At 45.2% G+C, this 23,884-nt stretch overlaps 1 protein-coding gene across 1 annotated transcript in view; it reads right to left on the reverse strand.

The window, feature by feature from the left end:
• Positions 1–23,884, reverse strand: part of LOC146783965 (clustered mitochondria protein homolog) — a 288,789-nt gene that overhangs the window by 171,481 nt on the left and 93,424 nt on the right. The window contains 2 exon segments of the mRNA XM_085634433.1: positions 1,407–1,561; positions 2,193–2,336. Of these exon segments, the coding sequence (XP_085490559.1) occupies positions 1,407–1,561; positions 2,193–2,336 (299 nt within the window).

Consider the following 23,884-nt stretch of genomic DNA (forward strand, 5'->3'; position numbering starts at 1 on the left):
TAAGAAGTAACCGTCTGCTTGGCAGTCATTTCTAAATCCTGGCAGATGGTCCCTCCGTCAGGGTAATGGATTAATTTACGAAACATCTGCAAGATTATAAATCTGGCCGGTATTCCTAATACAGCTTCCAATTGTTGTGAGCCCAATGGTGTAGAGCCCACATAATTTAACAACCATGATGAAATGCCAAGCTCTCTTTCTTAGGCCTCATTGTGGCAAATAAATGTTTTTTTATGCAAGTCAATTTATTTAGGTCTTTCAATAAGGCTTAGTTATAGAAGCTGAGTACACAGGTGCTTTGACGTGGTCACAATCCGGAGGATCCCGTTGCCACAAGACAATGTGTACGTCACCAGCCTGAATATTACATAACATAAATGCAAATAAAAGTTTTGATTCTAGGTTTTAACAATATTAATTTATTGTGTTTTTAATGAAATTGACAAAAGCCCAAGAACGAAACACTCTTTGACGATGGGTTATTGTTTTGGAATTAAATTGGTCTACTGGAGTTGTAATTACATTTTAAAATAAAAGGTATGAATTAAACTAAATTTACTGATAGGTTGTAAGGATTATAGTTTGTAAATTCACTCATGCTACAATGCCAGCTGAAATGATTAGAAGGTTTGAAAATATGAAATAATGAATTGCAGATTATTTGATTTCCATCATATTTTCCAGCGTTTGTCAATGTGTCTTCTGCTAAACATGAACTGCGTGTAAATGAGCATTGGATCTGCCCTTAGTTTTCTTCTCCTGTAAGTATATATACTCAAAAGTGAATAGTGAAGATAGAAAAGTAGCTTTTATTAAATCCACAGCCATCCTTTCCCATATCTACAAATACCTATAATCTACTGCTGGTGGTGAATGAGGGCTTTGTTAAGAGTAACTCTCCACTTTGATTACGCTGTAGCAATATTGCAGTTAAGCATTGCCACTGCCAGTGTGCGTTTACCACCAGGGTAATTTGCACCATGTGTAACTACCACCAATTGGTTAAAAATAGGGAAAACACACACTTCCTTACACTTAGCAAGTACTAATGCTGTATGGGCTAACTTCTACTACTAGTGTTAAACAAAGGGATGCCAAAAAATATGTTTCAATATAAGGTGAAGGATATAGCTCCTGCACAACTAAGCACATCTGCATATTTGTAAGAGTATTGAGTGACAATACATACATACATATATAAGACTTTATGATACAGAAGACATTTATTGGTTTTACACAATTTAAGACTAACTTGGAGCTGCTCTTATTTTGGATTGCAAATTCTAATATTTTTGGCAGCATATCTTCTCTAATAAAGGTTGCTGGTGGTATTACAATGAGTGCTAATAGTTGTAGTACATTCACAACTGTTGGTAATTTTACCAAGTTTCTCCTTCTATAATTACCTTGCTCTCTGTGCTCATTGGCTGTAGTGGACATAGCGGCCGCTCTTGGGATCCTGGAAGGATATACTCTGGTGGGGAGCAGTCTATGGATTCCAGGCCTTGGTCCGATGGTGAGCGTTTTTTCTTCTTGCCACTATTTTCAGGACAGGCAGGATCTAAAATGCAAAATAAGATATTGATTATCTACACTTTGGTTACAATAATAAGTCAAACCATCTCTGGCAATATGAAAGGTGGTATCTTCACAGTGCTCCCTATTTGTTCATGCTAAATTAGAAGATCAAAGGTGCCACCTCTCAGATTTGTGAAAAATGCATTTTATCCATATCTGTTGTGGTGCCAGATAATAATAATAAATATAATACATTCTTAACTTTATAGTTTAAATAATGGTGTTTTTTTTTTTATTTGGCGGAATGATGATAATTTATTGACATTTATTGGAATTATTAAAGATTACGTTTTCTGTACAAGTATTCAGATCTTTGACGTAGAAGTTGCAATTTTTGCAGCAGTTGCATTAACCCACTATTGAATACATTCATTAACTTTTTTATGTTCAACAATCAATGAACAGTTAGTACAATGGTTGAGCCTTTTGTAATTGCTGATCATTTTCTAAAGCAACATTATATGCTGAGTTTATTTTAGTACACAGAAATACCCACAAATATACAATAGGTGGTAATTTATTAATTTCTCATCACTATAGCTCGCTATTAGCAAATATATGTGTGGGAATTGATTTCTTGAACTGCAGCACACGTTGTTTTATTTTTATCTTACCTCCTATAGCTCCCTCTGTGATTATGTTGAGAAATGAAAGTGAGTTACAGTCCACGCCGTTGTATGCATCAACTGGGTCCGTACTCTTTAGCAGGTCTCGAAAATGACGGATGTGTATTCGAACTTCTCTTATTGTGTAAGGCTCTGCAAGATGAAAAAATTATTTTAGATCACAGTATTCTGCCATACAGATTAAGGTGATTAACAGCTAGTATTTATATAGTTATTATTAATGAATTTATGCATAACAACATATCTGTAATGTTAATGTTCCGTGTATTTACCAACAATGTTCATTACCCTGATTCTTCATTCTTTCCTACTTCACCATAAAGGCATACAGTTTCCTACAGCTAGAAATCCTAAGCAAAAATACTTTGTGTGTCAAAACACTGACATGAAATCGAACCTGTATCCCTCAAGGGGAAGTGGGTCATAAGGATTTTGATGAGGAAGGATGATTGAAGTCAAGACTTCTTCAATGTAGCATGGTTCCTCCTCAATCTCATCATTTCCACAAAAACTATGCTGGCACTCCAGCAATATGCTGAAAACTCACATATCAGCCACGCCTTGTGGGAGTATACAATAGAAAAACCAACTGGGAAAGAGCACTCAGAAATAATGCTCAGACTCTCTCTCTGATCACCCATGAACCAGAATTGCTCCCAAAGGATGAGGTATAGATTTGGCACTGCTTTTTTTCTGTGCGTTAGCTAATGCCAAGGTCCCATTTTCTGTCTAAGGCTTAACTTTGGACCTGAATCAAAATGCAATGAACACCATCATCACTGTGTTTAACAACTGTGCAGAATGGTTTCAGGAGATGAAAGGAATGATTTATGATGTTCACGAGCTATCAACAGCCACAACCCCTGCACACCAATTTTGCCACTACCAGAGATGCAGCAATTTATCAGTGCCCAATTGAGGTAATATTATTAATATCTGAGACACCATGGAGTGTCACATGTTACGTAAATGTGAAGCCATGGGATTTTTTTCATATGTGGCAGACGTTGGACCAACAAATTTCAAGCTTGAGGCAGAACCACAACACATGAACAAAGTCAATCCCTGGTAAGTTATACCTCCATCAATTTGATTCTGTGTGCAGCACCTTGGCATGAATGGGCTGTAAAGCAGAACAATTGCAGCCTAGCCTCTCTTACACCAGAAGAAATACAGACCAATCTTCCTTACCATAGTTGTAGAGACTTGTCTCATATGTTTCAGTGAGCCTGTTCCTCAGACTATCTCAAAAACAGTTTCAATATCAGTGCATTAACTGCACCATTGTACTACCCCAAATGTCTAAGTATGTGCAAAATGCTGAAAACAGAGAGAGTACCATATAGAATCCAGATGATCCATCAAGCAATGTGCTAGCTGCATTTGTCTCCAGTGTTGTGAGTTGTCTAAATTAAATTTCATCCATAGAGCTGGGAAGGGCTTTATCGGTCTCTCCTGTAGCATGGCATCTACTGTTCAGGTACCACCGGCTATCCATCCCCACCAGAGTACAGGCGATCATAAATCTAAGGTTTTGTGTCATTTCACTATATCTGAATATTTAAGCTTCTGAGAACAGAGGACCAGGAGCTTAGAAACTAACAAACAATAATATTTCAGTTCCTCAGTTGTGAGTGATTTAGACCTTAAATGATTCCTAAAACACTTAGATTCCCAGCTACAGTTTCCACCAGACTCACTCGTGAGTTTCAGTTTGAAAATGGGAAGAAGGTCAACCAATTGCGTTAATGTGTGGGCTGTTTTGCACACTTGCATGTTCTGTAGCCTTATACCTCCAAAAGGTGTGACAACTTGCACTTTTTGACGCTTTGAGCCTTGATTGAGTCCCAGCCCATACAAAGGTGCTCATTTGTTTATTGAAATCATGAAGCAGCCTATGGGGTGTAGGTAGGGGAAGCATTCTGAAAAAAGGTTGTACTCTGGGGCTACCACCAGATATGAGAGTGAGAGAAAAGGAGGTCTATACATTTGATACAATTGTATAGGGCATTAATTTCCCCCAGACCGTCCCGGAGGCATCTTGTTGATAACCTCCAAAATTTCCTTTGCTATAATGTCTCCTTCTAGCATTTGGAGTGCTTCCCTGATGACTGTTGGGAGATTAAGAGAGTTCATGAACAGATGCTCTGCTTCTGAGGTGTCTTCCTAGTTGGAATAAAACAGCTTTTTAAAGAAGGACACAGGTATATTTCGAATGTATGTGTTTTCAAAGAACCCAAAGGGTCAAGTATGACTGGAACTGCTCATAGTAATTTTTTTCTGCGTCAATTAAGCAGCTAGCAACGACCCTTTTTTCTGTACTCATAGAGAAACCATTTTAATCTGGAGGTTTCATACTTGAGAGGAGACTAATGAGCTGCATTCTACATTTCCTTGCAGGGATGTCTTCTGTATCTATAGGTAAAGTCTCAAATAGTGCACCCCAGCCTCTAGTGTCTGACTCTCAACTGCTACCTCATCAACATTGAGCCCCTCATCTTGCTCCACACAAGCAAGGTTTATCCCATACCCACAGTACTTCACAATAGGAGACAATGCCATCACTGTCATGCAGACAGTCAAGAAAGTACAGTTGTTTCATATCCTTAGGAGTTCTGTACTTAGTGGTATTCATTCTCCAGTTCTATGTTGACATTGACACATGGTCCTAGTCCAAACTCAATATGACTGGAGCATGGCCCTATATTCCACCGTCCAGTGGGAAACGAGGAAGAAGTACACCGTGGAACACGTCAGAGGTACACAGGAGACAAAGTTGTAGCATCTGCCTATCAGGTTGGTCAGGCTCCATGGATCAAGCATGTTAAGTCTCATGAAATCTCTCTGAACATTGACATATGATCATTACAAACAGGGTTCAATTTAGTAGATCTGTAAAGTAGAGGCTGCAGTTCAATATTCTAATCTCCCCAACAACAATGTGATCTTTGGCATATTCTGCAAATAATCATGATAGCTTAAAAAATAAGTCAGCTTTGGTGCCCCTTAGGTGCACAGATTGAACCTCCAACTATACTGTGCCCATACTGTGATTTTTAGCAACAATATATCTGCTACCTGTATCCTTCTATATCATGAGAAATCATATAGGTAAATATTTCCTGAAAGTCAAAGGAAGAAGACTGATTGCTGATGACCAACTTGCCTACCTAAATACGTTTCAACTAGTCTAGTTGCACAGGCAAAAGGTGGTCTCCTATAAAAGGGTAATGTCTGTGGATTTGGTGGCCAAATAGTTTAGAATTTGATTTTTCTTTATGTTATGTTATGTTAAAATATTTTTATAGCGCGCAGTAGTTACTCCGAAGAGTGTCCCAGCGCGAGCCCAAGAGGAGGAAGAGCCTAGGTAGGAGCAAAAACAGATGAGTTTATGGAAACAAATAAGTTTTAAGGAGGCGCTTAAAACCGCCAGGGTCCTGGGTCCATTTATGAAATGTGAGAGGCCATAATCATCCCGAAATAGTATGTTATGGTGTTGTGGACTTTAGCATTCTCCATAGTTGCCATGGTTTCAGATTGCTATGGGTGACATTTTCATACGTCAGGCTAATTATGAGTGACATTTCAATGACTATGAGTGACACTATCTTTGTCACCACTAATTAGAGTCACCCGACTATGACCGGCGTAGCCCAAAACAAGTTAATAAGTCTGACTTCAACTATTTCATGCAACTCGGGGCTCCTGAAAAATACTGTGTACACCACAGAGAGACTAGACTGGGTGTGAGCTTCAGTAACACACAGGTCACTGGCAGGCACCTGATCATGACTACGTTAGACCGGCTATCATTATAAACCATTACCAACCAAATTTAGCAGAGAGAGAGATCATACACATTTCAGGGGGACACATTTACTTTGTGAGGATACTAGCAGCAATTCAGTTACGGGCTGCCTTGTAGCCTCAACAACGACTCCCACGGCAAATGCGATGTGGCCACTCACCGGGCTGCAGTCTTCAGACAATGTCACTTCTCAGCTGCAGCACAGTGGTGTGCTGGGCTCCACAGCAGCCACCGACCATGGGGATTTGGTTCAGGTCCGCCTGGTCGTGGGGTTCTATATTGATTTTAAAAGTTACTTTTACCGTGCGCCGGCAGCCGTGCGAGCTGCACAGCGCTGATATTTCTGCAGCCAGCCTCCCCCAATAGAATTGCAGCCACCCGTTTGCACCACTGTGGGAAGCAGAAAGACCTCGCCTATTAATCTGTGTCACAAGTCCAGTTGCTGTGGTGTCTGAAATCAAGACTAATATTTTTACAATGTAGCTAGCAGCTCAGCCCAGCCTGCCCCCATCAGCCTGCCGAGAGCAGTGTGTATGTCATGGAGTTCTGCCAGTCCACCAGCTATGAGTTTCAGTCAGCAATTGAGAATTAAATAGCAGCAATGTGTTTAAGAGACAGGCGAGGCAGGTGCTTTGCCTATAATGCGTGACTTTCCATTTCAGTGCAGTGATGAGGACCACCACACTGAAATGCGTTAGTCTAACACCTGATGCTTGGTACTTGGCAGGGCTGAATCTCCCTGTGAGGAAGATTGCACTGGCTTGCAGAATAGGGTGGGCTAAAGGTCCTGTGTACCAGAGGGAAAATATGCAGTAACTAGCTCTTGGTGATCATATCCCTTTGTGAGACCAACCAGAGCCGTGTTGGGTGTAGGGTATCAGCATTTCAAGTACCAGTGATGGGGGATCACTTCCTAGGTACTGAACACAGGGGTGTTTGGGGGTAGAAAGGGATAGGAAAAATAGGTGTAGTGGACCATTAGCAATAACTTCAACATGAAGGACGTGCTTCCCGCTACACTGACTAATCTTGTCAGTGACAAGGGAAGCCCAGGTCGCACAGAGACAGGTTGCAGGTAAGACCCCTGCCATGTCATCATGCAGACTGGAGTGACAGAGCTACAGTCGAGTTCCATTGTGTCATATACACTGATGGGTCCGCGCAGCCCGCAACTGGATCAAGGCACGCTTATTCAGCGGCTTGCACAATTGTTGTTGGTACTTTCGTGAATGGAGAATTCATACAGGATGCGGTGCATACGCAGACTTTGGGTGATTGTACCGCACAATTGGCGGAGCTTAGAGCTCTGGTGCTTGCACTGGAGTTTGCTGATTACAGAGTCACAACTCTTATAGTGAGTGATTTTTACTATTGTGTACAATCTTACAACGACAATCTGATGTTTTGGATCGCGAATGGATTTCGTGATTCAAAAGGTAGCACAGTGAAGCATAAAACGCTTTGGGCTAGGGTGGCTGAACTAAAATGCAGTCGACCCCTTGTGAATGTTATTCACACTCTTGGTCACCAACGAGTTGGCGTCCATGCTGTCGGTAACAGTTTGGCTGACGAGGCAGCTAAAACAGCAGTGGCAACATACTTAGTAGCAGCAGTTACAAGATCCAAAAGTAAGATCGATGATGACATCTTGGCAGCTATTGCTGCATCAGAGACTGGGACGAACTTCCCTAGAGGTTTCCCTTCTCGATACCATTATCACTTAAGTCCTGATAACGTCCCGTTAGTGAGGATTAATGATGTTGGGGATAGGGTTATTCCCAATTCAGACTGCAGGCCCGCATTGGTACAAGCTGCGCACGAGGGTGTTGCGTCTGCGCACGCCGGAGTGTCCGCAACTGTGTCACTGTTGCAACAGCGTTATTGGTGGTACGGTTTGTACAAACATACACGGACTTATGTCCTCAATTGTGGGATTTGCCAACAAATAAAGCCATCTACGGTGGCGCGTCCACCACAAACGCAGCTGCATATATCTAATCAACCACTAGCGTGTGTTTATTTAGATCACTGCGGTCCTTTTTCCTCGGACACTGCGTACAAGTATATCTTGGTTGAAGTAGATTCGTGCACACGTTTTCTTTGGGTGTGGCCACACAGGAGTGCTGATGCCAGGACTGTCATCAAAGCATTGCGTGTCTTTATAGGGAGTTTTGCATGTGGCACCCTTCACTCTGATCAGGGCCCTGCGTTCGCCTCTAAGGCTTACAAAGAAGCTATGAGAAGTTTGGGGGTCCAAGTCAAATTTTCGTCTCCATACCGGCCTGAGGGCAATAGTGTTGTGGAACGAATGAACCGTGACCTAAAGCAATCATTGACAGCCAGGGTGTTAGGTACTGGCAAAAACTGGCTAGCCCATTTGTATGACGTCCAACGTGCACTTAATAATCTCCCTAGAAGGTCTCTGGGTGGGAGGACCCCGTACATGATGCTCTTCGGAGTTCGAATGTTTGTCCCTGACCTTGAGGGTCTCGACATAGCTGCGGCAGCCGTGCCTTTTGACTTAGATGACCACTGTACTGTCTTACAGAATCTTCAAGAAACAAGAGACACTCTAGCAAAAGAGCACATATCCTCTGCGACCGAAGCTGGACTTCAGATTCCGGTAGTCGGCTGGCTACCCAGAGTTGGTGATCTGATCCGTGAGAAGGTGGAGAAGAAGAAGGAGTTTGGCCCCTCTTATCGTGCACCAGTGCCGGTGCTTGGAGTTGAGGGTACCCGCACAATTGTTTTGCCTCCACTTCCTGGTCACAGAGACAACAGGTACATTTCAGTTGACAATGTCAAGCTACACAGGGTGGCCGATACTCCATAGTCTGACACCTTCAGTTTCTTGCCCTTCGATGATGCGCAGTTCTGTTGTGGTTCCACCATCTGACATCGTGCCTGAGGTTGCCATTGAAATGCAAGTACTTTCTGATTCTGCTGTTTCACCTGCGGATGGTGCTTTGCCTGATGATGCTGAGTATTCTTATCCTGCTGATGTCCCTTTGTCCCTTTTGCATTCAACTGACATTGTCCAGTCTAATTCTTCCTTTGGAACTGAATCATTGACTTCCACTGCCCCTTCCAAATTTTCAAATTTATTTGCCTGGTTCAAGAGACAATTTTTGGTTCCCCCCTGGATTTACATTTGGCTGGTGCTCATTTGCATTTTTTTGTTCATGTCCATTGGTTTTGTGGTAGTGTTTTTTAGGCTGATAAATGGACACTACCTGAATGAACGTTCTACAATTAGATTAATTAATGGAACTTTGGCCCCACATTCATCGTCGCACATCATGAAGAGGAACCAGACTTTTGTAAATATCACCGCCTGGCCTGTCCATGATGGAATAGCATGGGATGCAGTTAAATTTCAAATTCATGGGCCCACGGAAGTGATTAATGTGCCATCTGTATATCGTGTTTCTATGGGTGATGTGGTGAAGCAAGACATTCGATCTGATGATTGGGATGTTAAAACTATAGAGACACTGTTTTCTGATTTGAAATACTATGCCGCATTTGATGCTGAGGATTTGTATTTGAATAATGAAAACTATGCAGAACAGTTTTGTTATCAACATTATGGCACACATTTTCTTCATAGGGCGACCACATTTCGTAGTTTAGTCAACTTTACGCAGTGGGAACATTGCCCAGCCCCGAAGATTGGTAGTTCAAAAACATTGATCGAAAAATGTTCGTATTTTTCGGATTTCAGTGTATCCAATAATGCATCTTTTTATTTTAAGCTTAGAGACGAACCTATTTCAAAGGTGCGTTTGACCCACACTAAATTGTTGTTTTCTAAGTCCTTCATGGACGATTTGGCAGTTGGAGGGTATGAAGTTTGGAAACATACTATTGATCTCAAATCGGTTTGGGGAACTAAATCTTGGCAAGTACAAGGTACAGAAGCTTTACATCGTGCCTGCCTCATCCCAAACCACATGTTATTTTTAAATTCTACAATTTTTCAGACAACCTGTTTTGGATTAGCTCTTTCTAAAAAATTAAATTCCCCCTCGATCCCGGATCTGAGAGCTTATCCTGGTTGGGAGAATCACACGGATCTGTCCCTTACTATGTTGCAGTCTTTTATATCCAATTCCACCTTCAATATTAGTGCATTAGACCCTAAAGGTTGGTTGGTATGGCAGAAAAGTTCGGATGCCTGTCAACGTAGATTTTTGGGGTTAATTCCCGGGTACATACAGGATAGAGTAGACCCACGTTTTCTGTCCGCACACACTGTCACTACCTACTCAGTAGGTAAATTGTGCCAGGCATGGTTGCAACATTCCACATTAGATTCTGTTAAAATTCACTTGTCACGTTTGCATGACAAAATTGATTTCAATGATTTTGTTAAAGGTCCTGCATTGGGGAGATCCAAAAGATGGGTGTATGCTGTTTACAACAAGGTATGGAAGTTGTCACAGATTGAGGCTGCTTCCAGACTCCGTGCTATTGACCAAGCCAATATGGAAAAAGTATTGGCAGTAATAGATAATAGTATTAATACCTTATCTTCAAGAATATATACATTGGATAACATTGTTTCATCTGTTGTAGATATTGTCCAGGACGATGTGTCTGTGTTGTATCATGGTCAAAATCAATTGCGTTCGATAATGCAATTTGCTTGGACTTTGCAGATGTTAAAGGCGGGGAAAGTGCCGTGGGATTATATGAATATTTCTTCTTTATTCCGCCCATTTAATCTGACAGCAAAGCAGCAATTCATGTCCATGAAAGATGCTACGTATTCACTACTGCATATAGAAAAGTTAGAACCTTTGCCTTTTTCTGTTGCTGAGTCGGATTATGCTGTGTGGCTTATCCATGGGATGGTCACTCTACCGATTTCTATGTATAGGTTTAGTTCGTGCATGAAACATTATGCCTTAGGCAGATACGAAAAACTTGGTTCTGCATTCTTGCATGAGGTCTGGTCTCTCCCATTTACATATCGATGTGAGAGAGACGGCAAAGAAGTTTATTTGAAAGGTGAGGAGTGTACGTCTGCTCCTGATCATTCTGTAGTATGTAGACATATCCAATTACATGGATCATGTAATATGAATGCCCCTAATTTAGCTTGCGTATTGAAGGGCATTCCTGTGCCAGTTATAACGCCGTCATTTACGCTGCTTGCTAATGGTAGTTATTTGCTTTTAAATAGTGAGGCTTGCTGTGGGATGTTAGCTGGAATTCCCTATATTGTTTCAGTTTCACGGAGAGTAATTTGCTGTAATAACGTGCTTTTCCCACCCCCGCAAGGCCGACTGGATATATCCATCTGGCCGACGATTCCAACCTTGAAAGCAGAGTTCAATAGGATGAGCAGAATAAGGGCTCTTTTGTCTCAAAAGGAGGTTGCGTTGACTTCGTCACGTGAAACATTTCTCCTTCAGGTGGCGAACACTCGCACGGAAGTTCAAGCGCTTTTGAATACTGACCTCCCCCTACATTTTGGCACACTAATACACACTATCTTCAATGCTTCTTCTACGACTGGTCTGGTCCATTTTTTTTAAATTGTAGGCTCTGGCCTTGTGACGTCTTTCCAGTCTATCTTTGGTATAATACCAGCTATTTTTCATTCTTTTTTTTCTGGGGTTTTCGGAGGGTTTCCTCTGATACTCGCATTAATTGCTGGCATACTCCTGTTGGTCTGCGCACTACGCTATGGCTGCACGACTTGCGCTACTCGACCACGGATTCAGCCTGTTCCATCTGCGTAGCCAGATGTGGGAATCTTATGGGACTTTACCACTGGCTACCTTGAGTGTCGCTTATGGATTATCCTTCCGGTTCCCGTTTTTCACTTGTGTACAGCCTGTTTTCACTGTCTCGAATGTCCATTCCAATGGGCTCTGGATATGTGTCTGTCAAACTTGGTGTCACCTGACCTGGATTTTGATCGACTGATGTATCCCTTAGTGGTTCATGAGTTTGACTGTTCTGGAGTCGGGTTTATGGCCTTGGGTGCGGCGCATGGAGTCCTTGGATTATGGGATATCGAGAAAGCAGCAGTTGACTTCCTGGCACGAAGTTACATCGAGATGCCTGCTTCTTGTCCACGTGGAGTGCTTGATGCTCATTTCCCTGTGGAACACGTGTGTTCTTTTTCTTTGCTGAATTGGATGACAGGCAATTTTGCGGATGACTCCAATGATTTTCTACTGGAAGCTGCAGCTGCATATGCTGCTTATACTTTCCTAAATTGACTGCCGGATGGCGAGTTCAATGGAGTGAATTTTTTTCTATCTTCTCACAAACGATCGTTGGCCTCTATGGACGATGGATTGTGTTTTTACATTTTTTTTTCTCTCTCTCTCTCTTCTTCGAAATTTTTTCTTCCTCTCATTTTCTGAACTCACATTTCAAGTTCTTTAGTCTGCATCGTTGATCTTGAACTCTGCGTTCTGTTGGAATATTCACCCCTGGTTGTACAGTGGTTCGATCAAAGGGGGATGTCACGTGGTTTTAGGCCACTCCCTATTTACAGTGCTAAGTTAGCTCAATCACGTTAGCTGTTGGAAAAACATCTTGTTGCTTTTGCTGCCTTTGCACCCGACACTGTTGTTACATGTTATTCATTTGAGAAATGCAGACTCACTCTTGTCTCAAGTGAATGTTATTTATACATCCTTAACAGTTGCTAGTGCCCTTGGTCTGTACATCGAGTAAAGAACTGTTCTAGGACACTAGACGGTGCCGGCTGATTATGTTCAGGGTGATCGTACCACTGTTTAGTCACAACATGCACGCAGCTGCAAATACCAGAATGTCGTGGGCTTTAATATCACAGCGCAGCATATTGTTAGGGCATTCGATAGAAGAGCTGTTGCAGAGAACACTGAGCTGATCCTGTGATGTGATACACCAAAGCTGATCTATACGGTATGGGGTCCCCTATGCAAGCCTATGAGACCTTCTAATAGTCTAATAATATTTTATTAGTTGCTAGAGAAAGGAGGGTGGTTGTTTTCCACTGTCATTAGTAATATGATCGCTCCTTTCATTTTCTATGGTATTGTAACAAGGCTAATGGTAATGATCTTAACCATTTGTCTACTTATGTTAGCCAAAGTACTGTATAACAGGACTCGAGGTTTATGAATAAATTCTTTAAACTTTACTGTGTCTTAGTTATTCTGTTGTGGACTAATATATATGTGCAAACGGGTATTTCGGGTTCCCACCATTCCTGAGAATAACTAAGTCGCATGTTCTGGGTTGTCTATACATTGGGACCGCCGAGCTAAATCTCGGATAACGAATGTGACACTAAGCTAGTCGGATAAGGGGTTCTTAGTTCGGAGGGGAGTTTCTGGTACACCACAATTCTCTAAGGTTCTGGTTTCCTGCGCATAGTTCTGTGCATACGCAGAATCCCTACAACACAGGATGTCATTTTTCCGCATTCTCAGAAAGCCCCAAGTGTCTGACATTATTCATTCTGCTCCTGTCTTCCAAATCCATATTACACCCGTTGCTATAGATCACAATCCCATTCTGATGTGTACGTCTTTACCCTATTGAATATAGACAAACAGAGCCAGAGCAGATCAACTTTGCTAACTGTATAAGTCCTGAGGTAGAGTCTTCCACCGTTTTTTGCCATGGTAGGCACAATGCATTAAACATCTATCATTCTGTGTGAATAACAGGCCACATGGAGCATTATCTCTAGGTATGAAGAGGCAGATTATGGGAATATGGTTGTCAGACTCCTTATATATTAAAAATATGGTCCCATTGGCCTTAGGAGATGAAGATATGAGCCTACTGGCTGTTTGTCATGGGTGTTCTCACACTGCATTGAGCCCGCGTCTACTTATATATTACCCTCCAGCAGCAGAGTATAACCTTCAATGAGAATTGACAATATTATCTTAAAATTGGCTCTGATTCACTCAATATAAAGATTAAACATCCTGGTTTGGGGTGGTAAGGCACGTCGGTGATGGTTTGTGTTGATGCAACACTTTTCTCGCATTACAATCATCTGACACAAAATGAGAAAAGTGGGTTGATTCAATGCAATCCCGCGCAGTTATGTCACCTTCAGAAGTACTGGCTCAGATCGGTTCCCAAACATGGCTGTCCTTTATGCAAAGACAACTAGCCATTACATAATTGATTCTCTCTCTGAAAGCAACGGGTCAAAATTTAAAACAAATTATTTCTGAAAGAGACAAGGCTCTTTGAGGCAGGTTTTTTTTCTAGTCGTACAAATGACTCAAGGACTGTACTACTATTGTGCAGTGCCTCGGGTGGGAAATTCCTTCCCGCTTGAGGCAATCAAATCACTGAGCCCACTCTCATCATGTTTAATGTCCCAGAACTACACATGGACATTTTTGCAAGAAAAGATGTGATAAGAACCCGAGGCATCAAAATATCACCATTTCAAGGCCAAATATACAAAACTATTCTACTGAGCATAGACAAGAGGACCAACGAGAGAAGATCTACTAAATCAATACTTAAGGGCGCAGTAGGACCAGTCCCCCTCAGGTGCACCACATGGATTAATTATTAAAATCAATGAGACCCATACTGTGGAGAGGTGCAGAGCCCCGGCAAATGAGAAGGAGTAATACAACTGGGGCTGGCTTCCCTCTGCCCTATCATAATCATGAAGAGGGGATTAAAGCCAAATTAAGCCTGTCGACCCAGTGCAAATGATAATCTTTGGATCTGTTCTTGGAATGCTGGGGAGCTCAGCAGCTATAACAGAAGACCCAGACCTGATACAGTACTGGAAAAACATTGACATAATAGCTCTCCAGGAGACATGGACCATGACGAGCAACCCACTCATTGGGTTCATGGAGCACCAGCTCTGTGCACAGAAATAAAGCAAATATGGCAGGGCCAAAGGAGGTCTATAGGTCTACATCATTTCTAGCATATCCATTGGTTACACAAGACCCATGGATACAAGCATTAGTTCTGGAAGGGTGGTCCCGACACATAGTATCTCACCTTCATGCTAGTCAACATTTACATCAACCCCAGAGGTAAGGAGACCTTGGTTGAGAGGTTGATTGACCAACTAACCAACTTGAAAAGCGATCATATGAGATCAAACTTTCTAGAAACTGGAGATTTCAACATGAATTTCTTCAGCTTGAAGATTCTCCGAAAGAAAAGGCAAGAAGTGCTTCACCTGGCATATTACTGAAGCAAATCTATCCAGAGACAAGACACCCAGACAAAATAGGTCGAAGATTGCTCAGAGCTTGTGAATGTAACGCCCTGAACGTCTCAGGATCGTTTAACAGACACGATAATGAGAACGCAACCACTTGTGAAGGTTTAGTTATTTTAATGAAGGCAAAATAATACAAGGAATAAACAAAGGTTATAGTCACTGGAATCCTCCAGGCTAAGTACGTTACCAGCCCACAGCACGGATGGTCCTAACCGTCCTCTGCATATACGCCGATCCCGGCGTATGCCAACAGAGGGCAGAAATGAAATGGCCGACAATGCCAATCGGTAGGCTGTGAGGGGCACGAAGAGTGTTGGGGAGAATCGAGGAGTCAGGGAAACACCCAGCCGGGGTCTCTACCTGAAGGGAGCAGCCGCTCAACCTCTTCCTCAGACTGCACCGGGACGCGGAGTCACCTCCTGGTGATGCGTCACCGATACCCCAATCACAAGCAAAGAAGACTGAACCGAGAGCAGCCGCTCGATCGATCCTGTGGACTTCCGAGTCTGTAACGCGGCAAACACCTCCTGGTGTGCGTTACAGCTGGCAGTCCCTGTATCTCTGGTCGGGCTGGGAGTTACGACTCCAACCAGCAAAAGCGCCACTGCGCTTTGACTCAGCCGAGTCAAAAAGCGAAGCTCAATGGTTATCCGGTAGAGCTTCCGGGTCCTTCACAGGTGACGATGGGGCAAGACACGGCCCAGGGAGTAACGACTCGACCTACCTCCGTTCTTGCCTTACTGGAGCACCACTCCTGAACACTGCTCTTCACTAAGCAGGTACGTCGGTGTAAACACAATATCCGACAGCGTTGTACCTCCCGGTTCCTCCCTTTATAGGGCGTTGTTTTCCTTGAGTTATGTAACAGCTCTCCTGTTTACATAAGGGCGTGTTTTCCTTGTGTTATGTAACAGCTCTCCTGTTTACATAAGGGCGTGTTTTCCTTGAGTTATGTAACAGCTCTCCTGTTTACATAAGGGCATGTTTTCCTTGAGTTATGTAACAGCTCTCCTGTTTTACATAAGGGCGTGTTTTCCTTGAGTTATGTAACAGCTCTCCTGTTTACATAACCTCTCAACCGCTAAGCATCCTGGGAGATGTAGTCCGTTTTCGCTGGTTACCGTTTTCCTCCCCTCGCATGACAGGAATTCTTGACAGTACATCCTCCCTCTCAGCGGCTCCCCACGGGTCCAGCGCTGGCAGGAAAACGCTCATGGAACAAGGAGACCAAGCGCGGAGCATGAACCCCTTCAGCCGGTTCCCATGACTGCTCCTCCGGGCCATAGCCTTTCCACGCAACCAGGTACCACAGCTTCCCCCTGCGCCATTGGGACGCCCGTATGCCCGACACTTCATACTCCACCTCCGACTCCACGCATACCGGCCTAGGTGTCCCAGACGGCTTGGAGGGTGCTGGTTTGAGCAATGATACATGAAAGACAGGGTGTATCCGCAATGACTGGGGCAAGCACACCTTCACGTTCACGGGACCCATACACTTGGTAATTCGATAGGGGCCCATGTACTTGGGATGGAACACACTGTTCTTTCGAAACCTCATGTTTCTTGTGGATATCCAGACGTAGTCTCCAGTGCGGTACAGTGGCCCGGGCCTTCTCTTCCTGTCTGCCGCAGCCTTGTATCTTCTCTTGGCCTCTATTAGGACAGCCCTTGAGCGCATCAATGTGTCTTTTATGTGTGCCACCCTGTCCGCTGTGGCGGGAATCCTGTCCTCTCTGAACGGATGTAGAAATGGCAAGAACCTGGGATGTTGGCCATAGTTGCTATAGAACGGAGATGACTGTGTGGAGCTGTGAGTGGCGTTGTTATAGGCGATCTCTGCAACCCATAGCAAGTCGACCCATTCTTCCCTGCCCTGGTCCACAAAACATCGCAGATACTGTTTGAGCGTTTGGTTCAGGCGCTCGGTTTGGCCGTCCGTTTGAGGGTGGTAGCTGGTGGACAGGGCGGTCCTAACATGCAGCGCAGTGCACCAAGTCTTCCAGAATTGCGCAGTAAACTGCGACCCCCGGTCCGACACGATCACCCCAGGTAATCCATGCAGTCGTACCACATTCTTTAGGAGTAGTGACGCCAATTCCCCGGCCGTAGGGACTCTCTTGCAGGGGATGAAGTGCCCCATTTTCGTCAAGTAATCCAACACCACCAGTATTGCCGTCATCCCCTGGTCTACCGGTAGGCCCACCACGAAGTCCAGTGATATGCTATCCCATGGTCTATCCGGGGTCGGAAGTGGATGTAAGAGCCCTTGGGTTCGGCCATGGTCGGCCTTCATGGTAGCACACGTAGGACACTCCTGTCCCCACCTCCTAACATCCACTCTCATGGTTGGCCACCAGAAATGCCGTCCCATGCTAGCCACCGTTTTTTCAAAGCCCAAATGACCTGCGCATGGAGAGTCATGGCACCAGATGAATGCTTGTTTCCTTAGCCTAGGCGTGGGTATCAATAGGCACCTGCCCTTCAGGGGTATCCCGTCCTTCAGCTGCCATTCTCTGTGACTGAGGAGCCACCTCCGCCATGCGAATGACCTGATCCCTCTCTTTATTCCCCTCAGGAAAGTATCCGGTTGGATAACCCCCAATACCATCCTCGGGGAAATGATGGAATGCTCGGTCGCAGGCAATGGTTCCTTAACTGCAGATTGACGGGACAGGGCGTCCGCCTTCCGGTTTTCCGTCCCCGGCCGATATGTGATGCGGAAGTTGAACCCCGCTAAGAAGATCATCCACCGCAGCTGTCTGGGAGAAAGGTGTCTTGTGGCCGTCATGAACTGTAGGTTCCGATGGTCCGTGTACACCGATACCACATGTCTTGCCCCCATCAACCAATGCCTCCATTCGGTGAAGGCGTCCTTGATTGCGAGAAGCTCCTTCTCCGCAATATGGTAGTTGCGTTCGGCGTCGTTGAGTTTGCGGGACATGTACGCAACGGGATGAAGCACCCCTGTGTCGTGGTTGCGTTGGGACAAGATAGCCCCCAGCGCCACATCCGATGCGTCCGCTTCCACCACGTAGGGGAGATCCGGATCGGGGTGAGCCAACACCGGTGCCTTACCAAAGGCGCTTTTCAGGGCCTCAAAGGCTTTGTTCGCTTCAGGGGACCAGACAAACTCCTTGGACTTCCTCAGTAGCTGTGTGATTGGGGCCACCAATCCTGAAAATCCATCTATAAACCGCCTGTAAAAGTTGGCGAAGCCAATGAAACTTTGGACGTCCTTCACGCTTTGGGGCACCGGCCATTCTTTCACCGCCTTGATCTTTCGTTCTGCCATCTCCTGTCCCTCTGGACTCAGCATCACTCCGAGGAATTCCACGGATGTGACGTGGAAGTCACACTTGCTGAGTTTACAAAACAGCATGTTTTCCCTCAGCTTTTGGAGCACAGCTTTGACGTGGTGTACGTGCTCCTCCACACTGGACGAATAGATGAGGATGTCGTCGATATATACGACCACGTAGATATCCAACTCCTCTCTGAATACCTCATTCAAAAAGTACTGAAAGGCTGCCGGGGCGTTGCACAGACCGAACGGCATGACGAGGTACTCAAAAAGGCCGAACCTGGTCTTAAAGGCGGTCTTCCACTCGTCTCCGTCCCTCATGCGCACCAGATGGTATGCCCCTTTCAAATCCAACTTGGTGTAGATACGAGCTTTCTTGACCTGTTCCAGGAGTACACTGATGAGAGGCAAGGGGTACCGATTCTTTACGGTTATCGCATTCAATGCCCTAAAGTCCACACAGGCTCTCAGCTCCCCATTAGCCTTCGGGATGAAGAAGAGTGGCGAGGCGGCCGGAGACTTGGACGGGCGGATGAATCCTAGCTTGAGGAGTTTATCCAGGTACCCCCGGAGATGCACGTTTTCAGGCTCCGTCAGGGCATACAGCCTGCCGCTGGGAACGCTGGCCCCTGGCACCAGGTCGATCTGGCAGTCAAACTGTCTATGCGGTGGTAGCACTTCCGCCTTCACCTCATCAAATACATCCTCAAAACTGCGATAAGCCTGGGGGAGAGCCACATCTTTTTCTGCCGCTGTAGCCACCGTCTGACTCCCGCTCTCATCTGCGTCAAGGGATTCCGTTCCTATTCCACAATGCAGGATGCAATACGGTGACGTCAGTTCGATGCGATGTGTTGGCCAATCCACAGAGGGGTTGTGTTTCTGTAGCCACGGTAATCCCAATATGACGCCATATTGGGGCGCTCGGATGATGTTAAAATCGATTTGTTCCAAATGGTTCCTCCCACATCTCATCGGAAGGACCCCCGTGTGCTGCCCGATGGGCCCCGTCACCAATCGCCTTCCGTCTACAGCATAGACGTCTTCGGGTACAGCTTTGGGAAGAAGCACTAGCCCTAGCCTGCATGCCTCGTTGTGGTCCATAAACATGCCAGTGGCCCCTGAATCCACCATGGCCACAACGGGTATCCACTGGTCATGCACTCCCACGTGCACCGTGAGAAACAGGTGTCGTTGTCCCTTAGTGACCGAGTTGGAAAGTGAAGGGATGGATGAGTGACTCCGAGATGCCCCTTCTTTGGTCTGGGAGTCCTCTAGTTTTCCGCCGGTACGTCCACCATGGCTGTTACCGACCGGTTGGCCCGATAACGTGACGTCTTCGGTTTGGCAGGGCATTCACGTACGTAGTGGCCTTTTTTGCCACAATATAGGCACAATCCTTGTTTACGGCGTGACTCTTTCTCCGTGGCTGTGAGGCTCGCTCGTATTGCGCCGATGTCCATGGGTTCTCCCTTGGATGCGGTGGAAGTGTCAGGACTTCCCACTGTCACATAGGATGGAAGGGATTTTCCTTTTCTCCCATGATCCCCCTTTCTTTCACTTAGCCTATGTTCCAGCCATAATACCAGGTTGATAAGGCCCTCACATGTCTTGGGTTGTGGGTCAATATGAGCCACGGCGTCCTTGAGCTCATCGCACAGCCCGTGATGGAAGAGCGCTGTCTGTTTAGCAACAGGCCACTTGGTTTCCGCAACCAGCCTTCGGAACGCGTTGAGATACTGCACCAGGTCGTTGGATCCCTGTCTCAACTCAAGCATTTCACGGTCCGCCGTGTACGAGTCAGCCCTTCTGTCGAAGACCTTCAGGAATTCCTCGCGAAAAGCACCCCAATCACATAAGATGGGGTCGTCCCTGCTCACCAGAGGTACGGCCCATTGTGCCGCGTTTCCAGCCAAATAGGATATAAGGAAAGCCACACGAGCCTGACTCGTGGGGAACGCCCTTGGTTTGCATGATAAATGTAGTGCCACTTGTGTGAGGAATACCTGCACTGTGTTAGGATCCCCACTGTACCTCTCTGGTGTTGCCAAGGGGACGGCTACCGGCATTTCCACTACTACCGCAGGGGTCTGGTTCGTGAGGGAGGTGCTGGGCGTGAGCGGGTCCAATTGGATAGCATCCAGTCTGGCTTTTACATCGGCTGTTTCTTGCCTGGAGGCAGCCAATTCAATTTGCACGGTCGCTAAAGCAGCCAGCACACCATCAAGTGTTGCCATGTCTGTTATCGACCGGGAGACAGTTAGTGTTATTAAGGTCGGATATTTTGTAACGCCCTGAACGTCTCAGGATCGTTTAACAGACACGATAATGAGAACGCAACCACTTGTGAAGGTTTAGTTATTTTAATGAAGGCAAAAATAATACAAGGAATAAACAAAGGTTATAGTCACTGGAATCCTCCAGGCTAAGTACGTTACCAGCCCACAGCACGGATGGTCCTAACCGTCCTCTGCATATACGCCGATCCCGGCGTATGCCAACAGAGGGCAGAAATGAAATGGCCGACAATGCCAATCGGTAGGCTGTGAGGGGCACGAAGAGTGTTGGGGAGAATCGAGGAGTCAGGGAAACACCCAGCCGGGGTCTCTACCTGAAGGGAGCAGCCGCTCAACCTCTTCCTCAGACTGCACCGGGACGCGGAGTCACCTCCAGGTGATGCGTCACCGATACCCCAATCACAAGCAAAGAAGACTGAACCGAGAGCAGCCGCTTGATCGATCCTGTGGACTTCCGAGTCTGTAACGCGGCAAACACCTCCTGGTGTGCGTTACAGCTGGCAGTCCCTGTATCTCTGGTCGGGCTGGGAGTTACGACTCCAACCAGCAAAAGCGCCACTGCGCTTTGACTCAGCCGAGTCAAAAAGCGAAGCTCAATGGTTATCCGGTAGAGCTTCCGGGTCCTTCACAGGTGACGATGGGGCAAGACACGGCCCAGGGAGTAACGACTCGACCTACCTCCGTTCTTGCCTTACTGGAGCACCACTCCTGAACACTGCTCTTCACTAAGCAGGTACGTCGGTGTAAACACAATATCCGACAACGTTGTACCTCCCGGTTCCTCCCTTTATAGGGCGTTGTTTTCCTTGAGTTATGTAACAGCTCTCCTGTTTACATAAGGGCGTGTTTTCCTTGTGTTATGTAACAGCTCTCCTGTTTACATAAGGGCGTGTTTTCCTTGAGTTATGTAACAGCTCTCCTGTTTACATAAGGGCGTGTTTTCCTTGAGTTATGTAACAGCTCTCCTGTTTTACATAAGGGTGTGTTTTCCTTGAGTTATGTAACAGCTCTCCTGTTTACATAACCTCTCAACCGCTAAGCATCCTGGGAGATGTAGTCCGTTTTCGCTGGTTACCGTTTTCCTCCCCTCGCATGACAGGAATTCTTGACAGTGAACATGCAGGGCTGGCAGTTTTGAACGGGAGATTCCGGGGGGACATTCCACCATCATGGACCTGGGCCTCAAACACAAAATCATCATATATGGATTATACCAGGGTGAGTTCCAACATATGCAACATGGTCATGGACTTCAGGTTCGATAATTGCTATGAAAGTGACCACCAGCCTTAAAACATATGGATAACAACTGAGCCCTCTAGACTCACCCCTGCAAGAGTTCTGATCGAAAAAAACAATACCAAAAACCTCAAACGGCTAAGATGGAACTCTGATAATATCCAAGACCTAGTCGCTAGGTCACTAGAAGTATTTGAAACTGCTGTCAAGAATTAGCAGGATCCAGTAAGACCCTGGGAGTCATTCACAAAGACCGACATTCCAAAAAACATACGCCTTGTAAAGTCAAGAATTAGTCAAACTCTGAGGCAAATAATGATCCACCCATGAAACAACCTGTTAATCACAAGACTGAGGGATGATCGTAGAAGACTTAAAAAAGAGGTATGGTCCCAAAAAAGAAGTCTGATGAGAGCTTTGGGGCAAAGTTTATAGGTGCCATTAAAAGTAAAGACTCGAATAAGTTCTGGAGGGTCATTAACAATCTAGAAAAAGGTTTGCAAGACGCCAATAATGTCAATATCAGTGAAGTGGCCCGAGTGGAGTTCCTTAATGCCCATTTTTCAACACATCCAGTATGTGAGGCAAGCCCAGAAACTGAGTAGCCGGAAATCCCTCCGGAAAGCCACATTCTGCTCAAACTCGAGGGACTAAGTTACTCAATCAATGCAATCATTAAAGTGAAAGACGGGTCTCGCTCCAACTGCGCACCAGGCCCCAACAGCAACCCGCAAGCCATATTAAAAATTGTACTGCGGCATGGATAAAGCACTTGGCAATAATGTTCAACAAGATTCTACTTTTGGGGGCATGTCGGCGAGCTGGCGGGGCACAATACTCCACCCAATCTTCAAAGGCGGTAACTCATCCTCACCAAGCAGCTACCACCTCCCAGCCTTATTAGATGTAGGGCTCAAGCACTTCTCATCTCTATTGCTGCGTGACCTCTCCAACTGGGCAACAAAGTCAGGAAGAATCCCTTTCAATCAAACAGGTTTCACGAAAACACAAAGGCACTCTCACATATTTGATCGAAGTGGGGCTGCTAATGGAGAGAGCTTGCGATTGCAGCTTGGCCTTATAAATGTGTTTAGTAGCCTTCAAGGCAGCCTTTCACCACGCACCCTGTGGAAAGTTGTGGGCCAAATTATCAGCTTGGGGTATTCCTCCAAACTTTTTAAGAGCCATTAGAATGCTCTACACCAACAGGTGGGTGAAATTCAAAGTGGGGAACAGAAGGCATCGTTCAAGGGCTGTATCAACAACAATGGCATTCATACATAAGTGTGTAGTTGATCTCCTATTGTTTAATCTGTATCTCTCTGATCTTTTAAGTGTCCTTGATAAAGTGCCTATGCATGCCCCAAGTCTGGGAGGTCACCCCATTTCGAACATTCTCCTTGCGGATGACCTACTGTTGCTGAGTCAAACACGAGTTGGGCTGCAAAGATTAATCAACACAATGGATAAGCACCTCGAAATCAACCTTAGATCAACCTTAAAAAAATAAAAGTGATGTGACTTAGGAAGCACATCACCAGACATGACCTGTGGCAGCTTAACGATAGAAGAAGTAACGTCCTATAAATATCTGGGAGTTAAGCTAGACTCACAGGCCTCCTTTGCCCCTCCCCCCCAAAAATATGATCAAGGAAAAAGCTGTGGCTGTGAACTTTACGTTCATAACCCTTTCAAAAAAACTGTGGGTCCACTCTTTGATGCCACCCCTAACTGTGATTAAAGCCAAATGTTTTGCCAACACTAGCATACAGCAGCGAACTCATGCTTGGGCGGGATGCA

The sequence above is a fragment of the Triturus cristatus genome, chromosome 11 (genome assembly GCF_964204655.1).
Source record: "Triturus cristatus chromosome 11, aTriCri1.1, whole genome shotgun sequence".
NCBI lineage: Eukaryota > Metazoa > Chordata > Amphibia > Caudata > Salamandridae > Triturus > Triturus cristatus.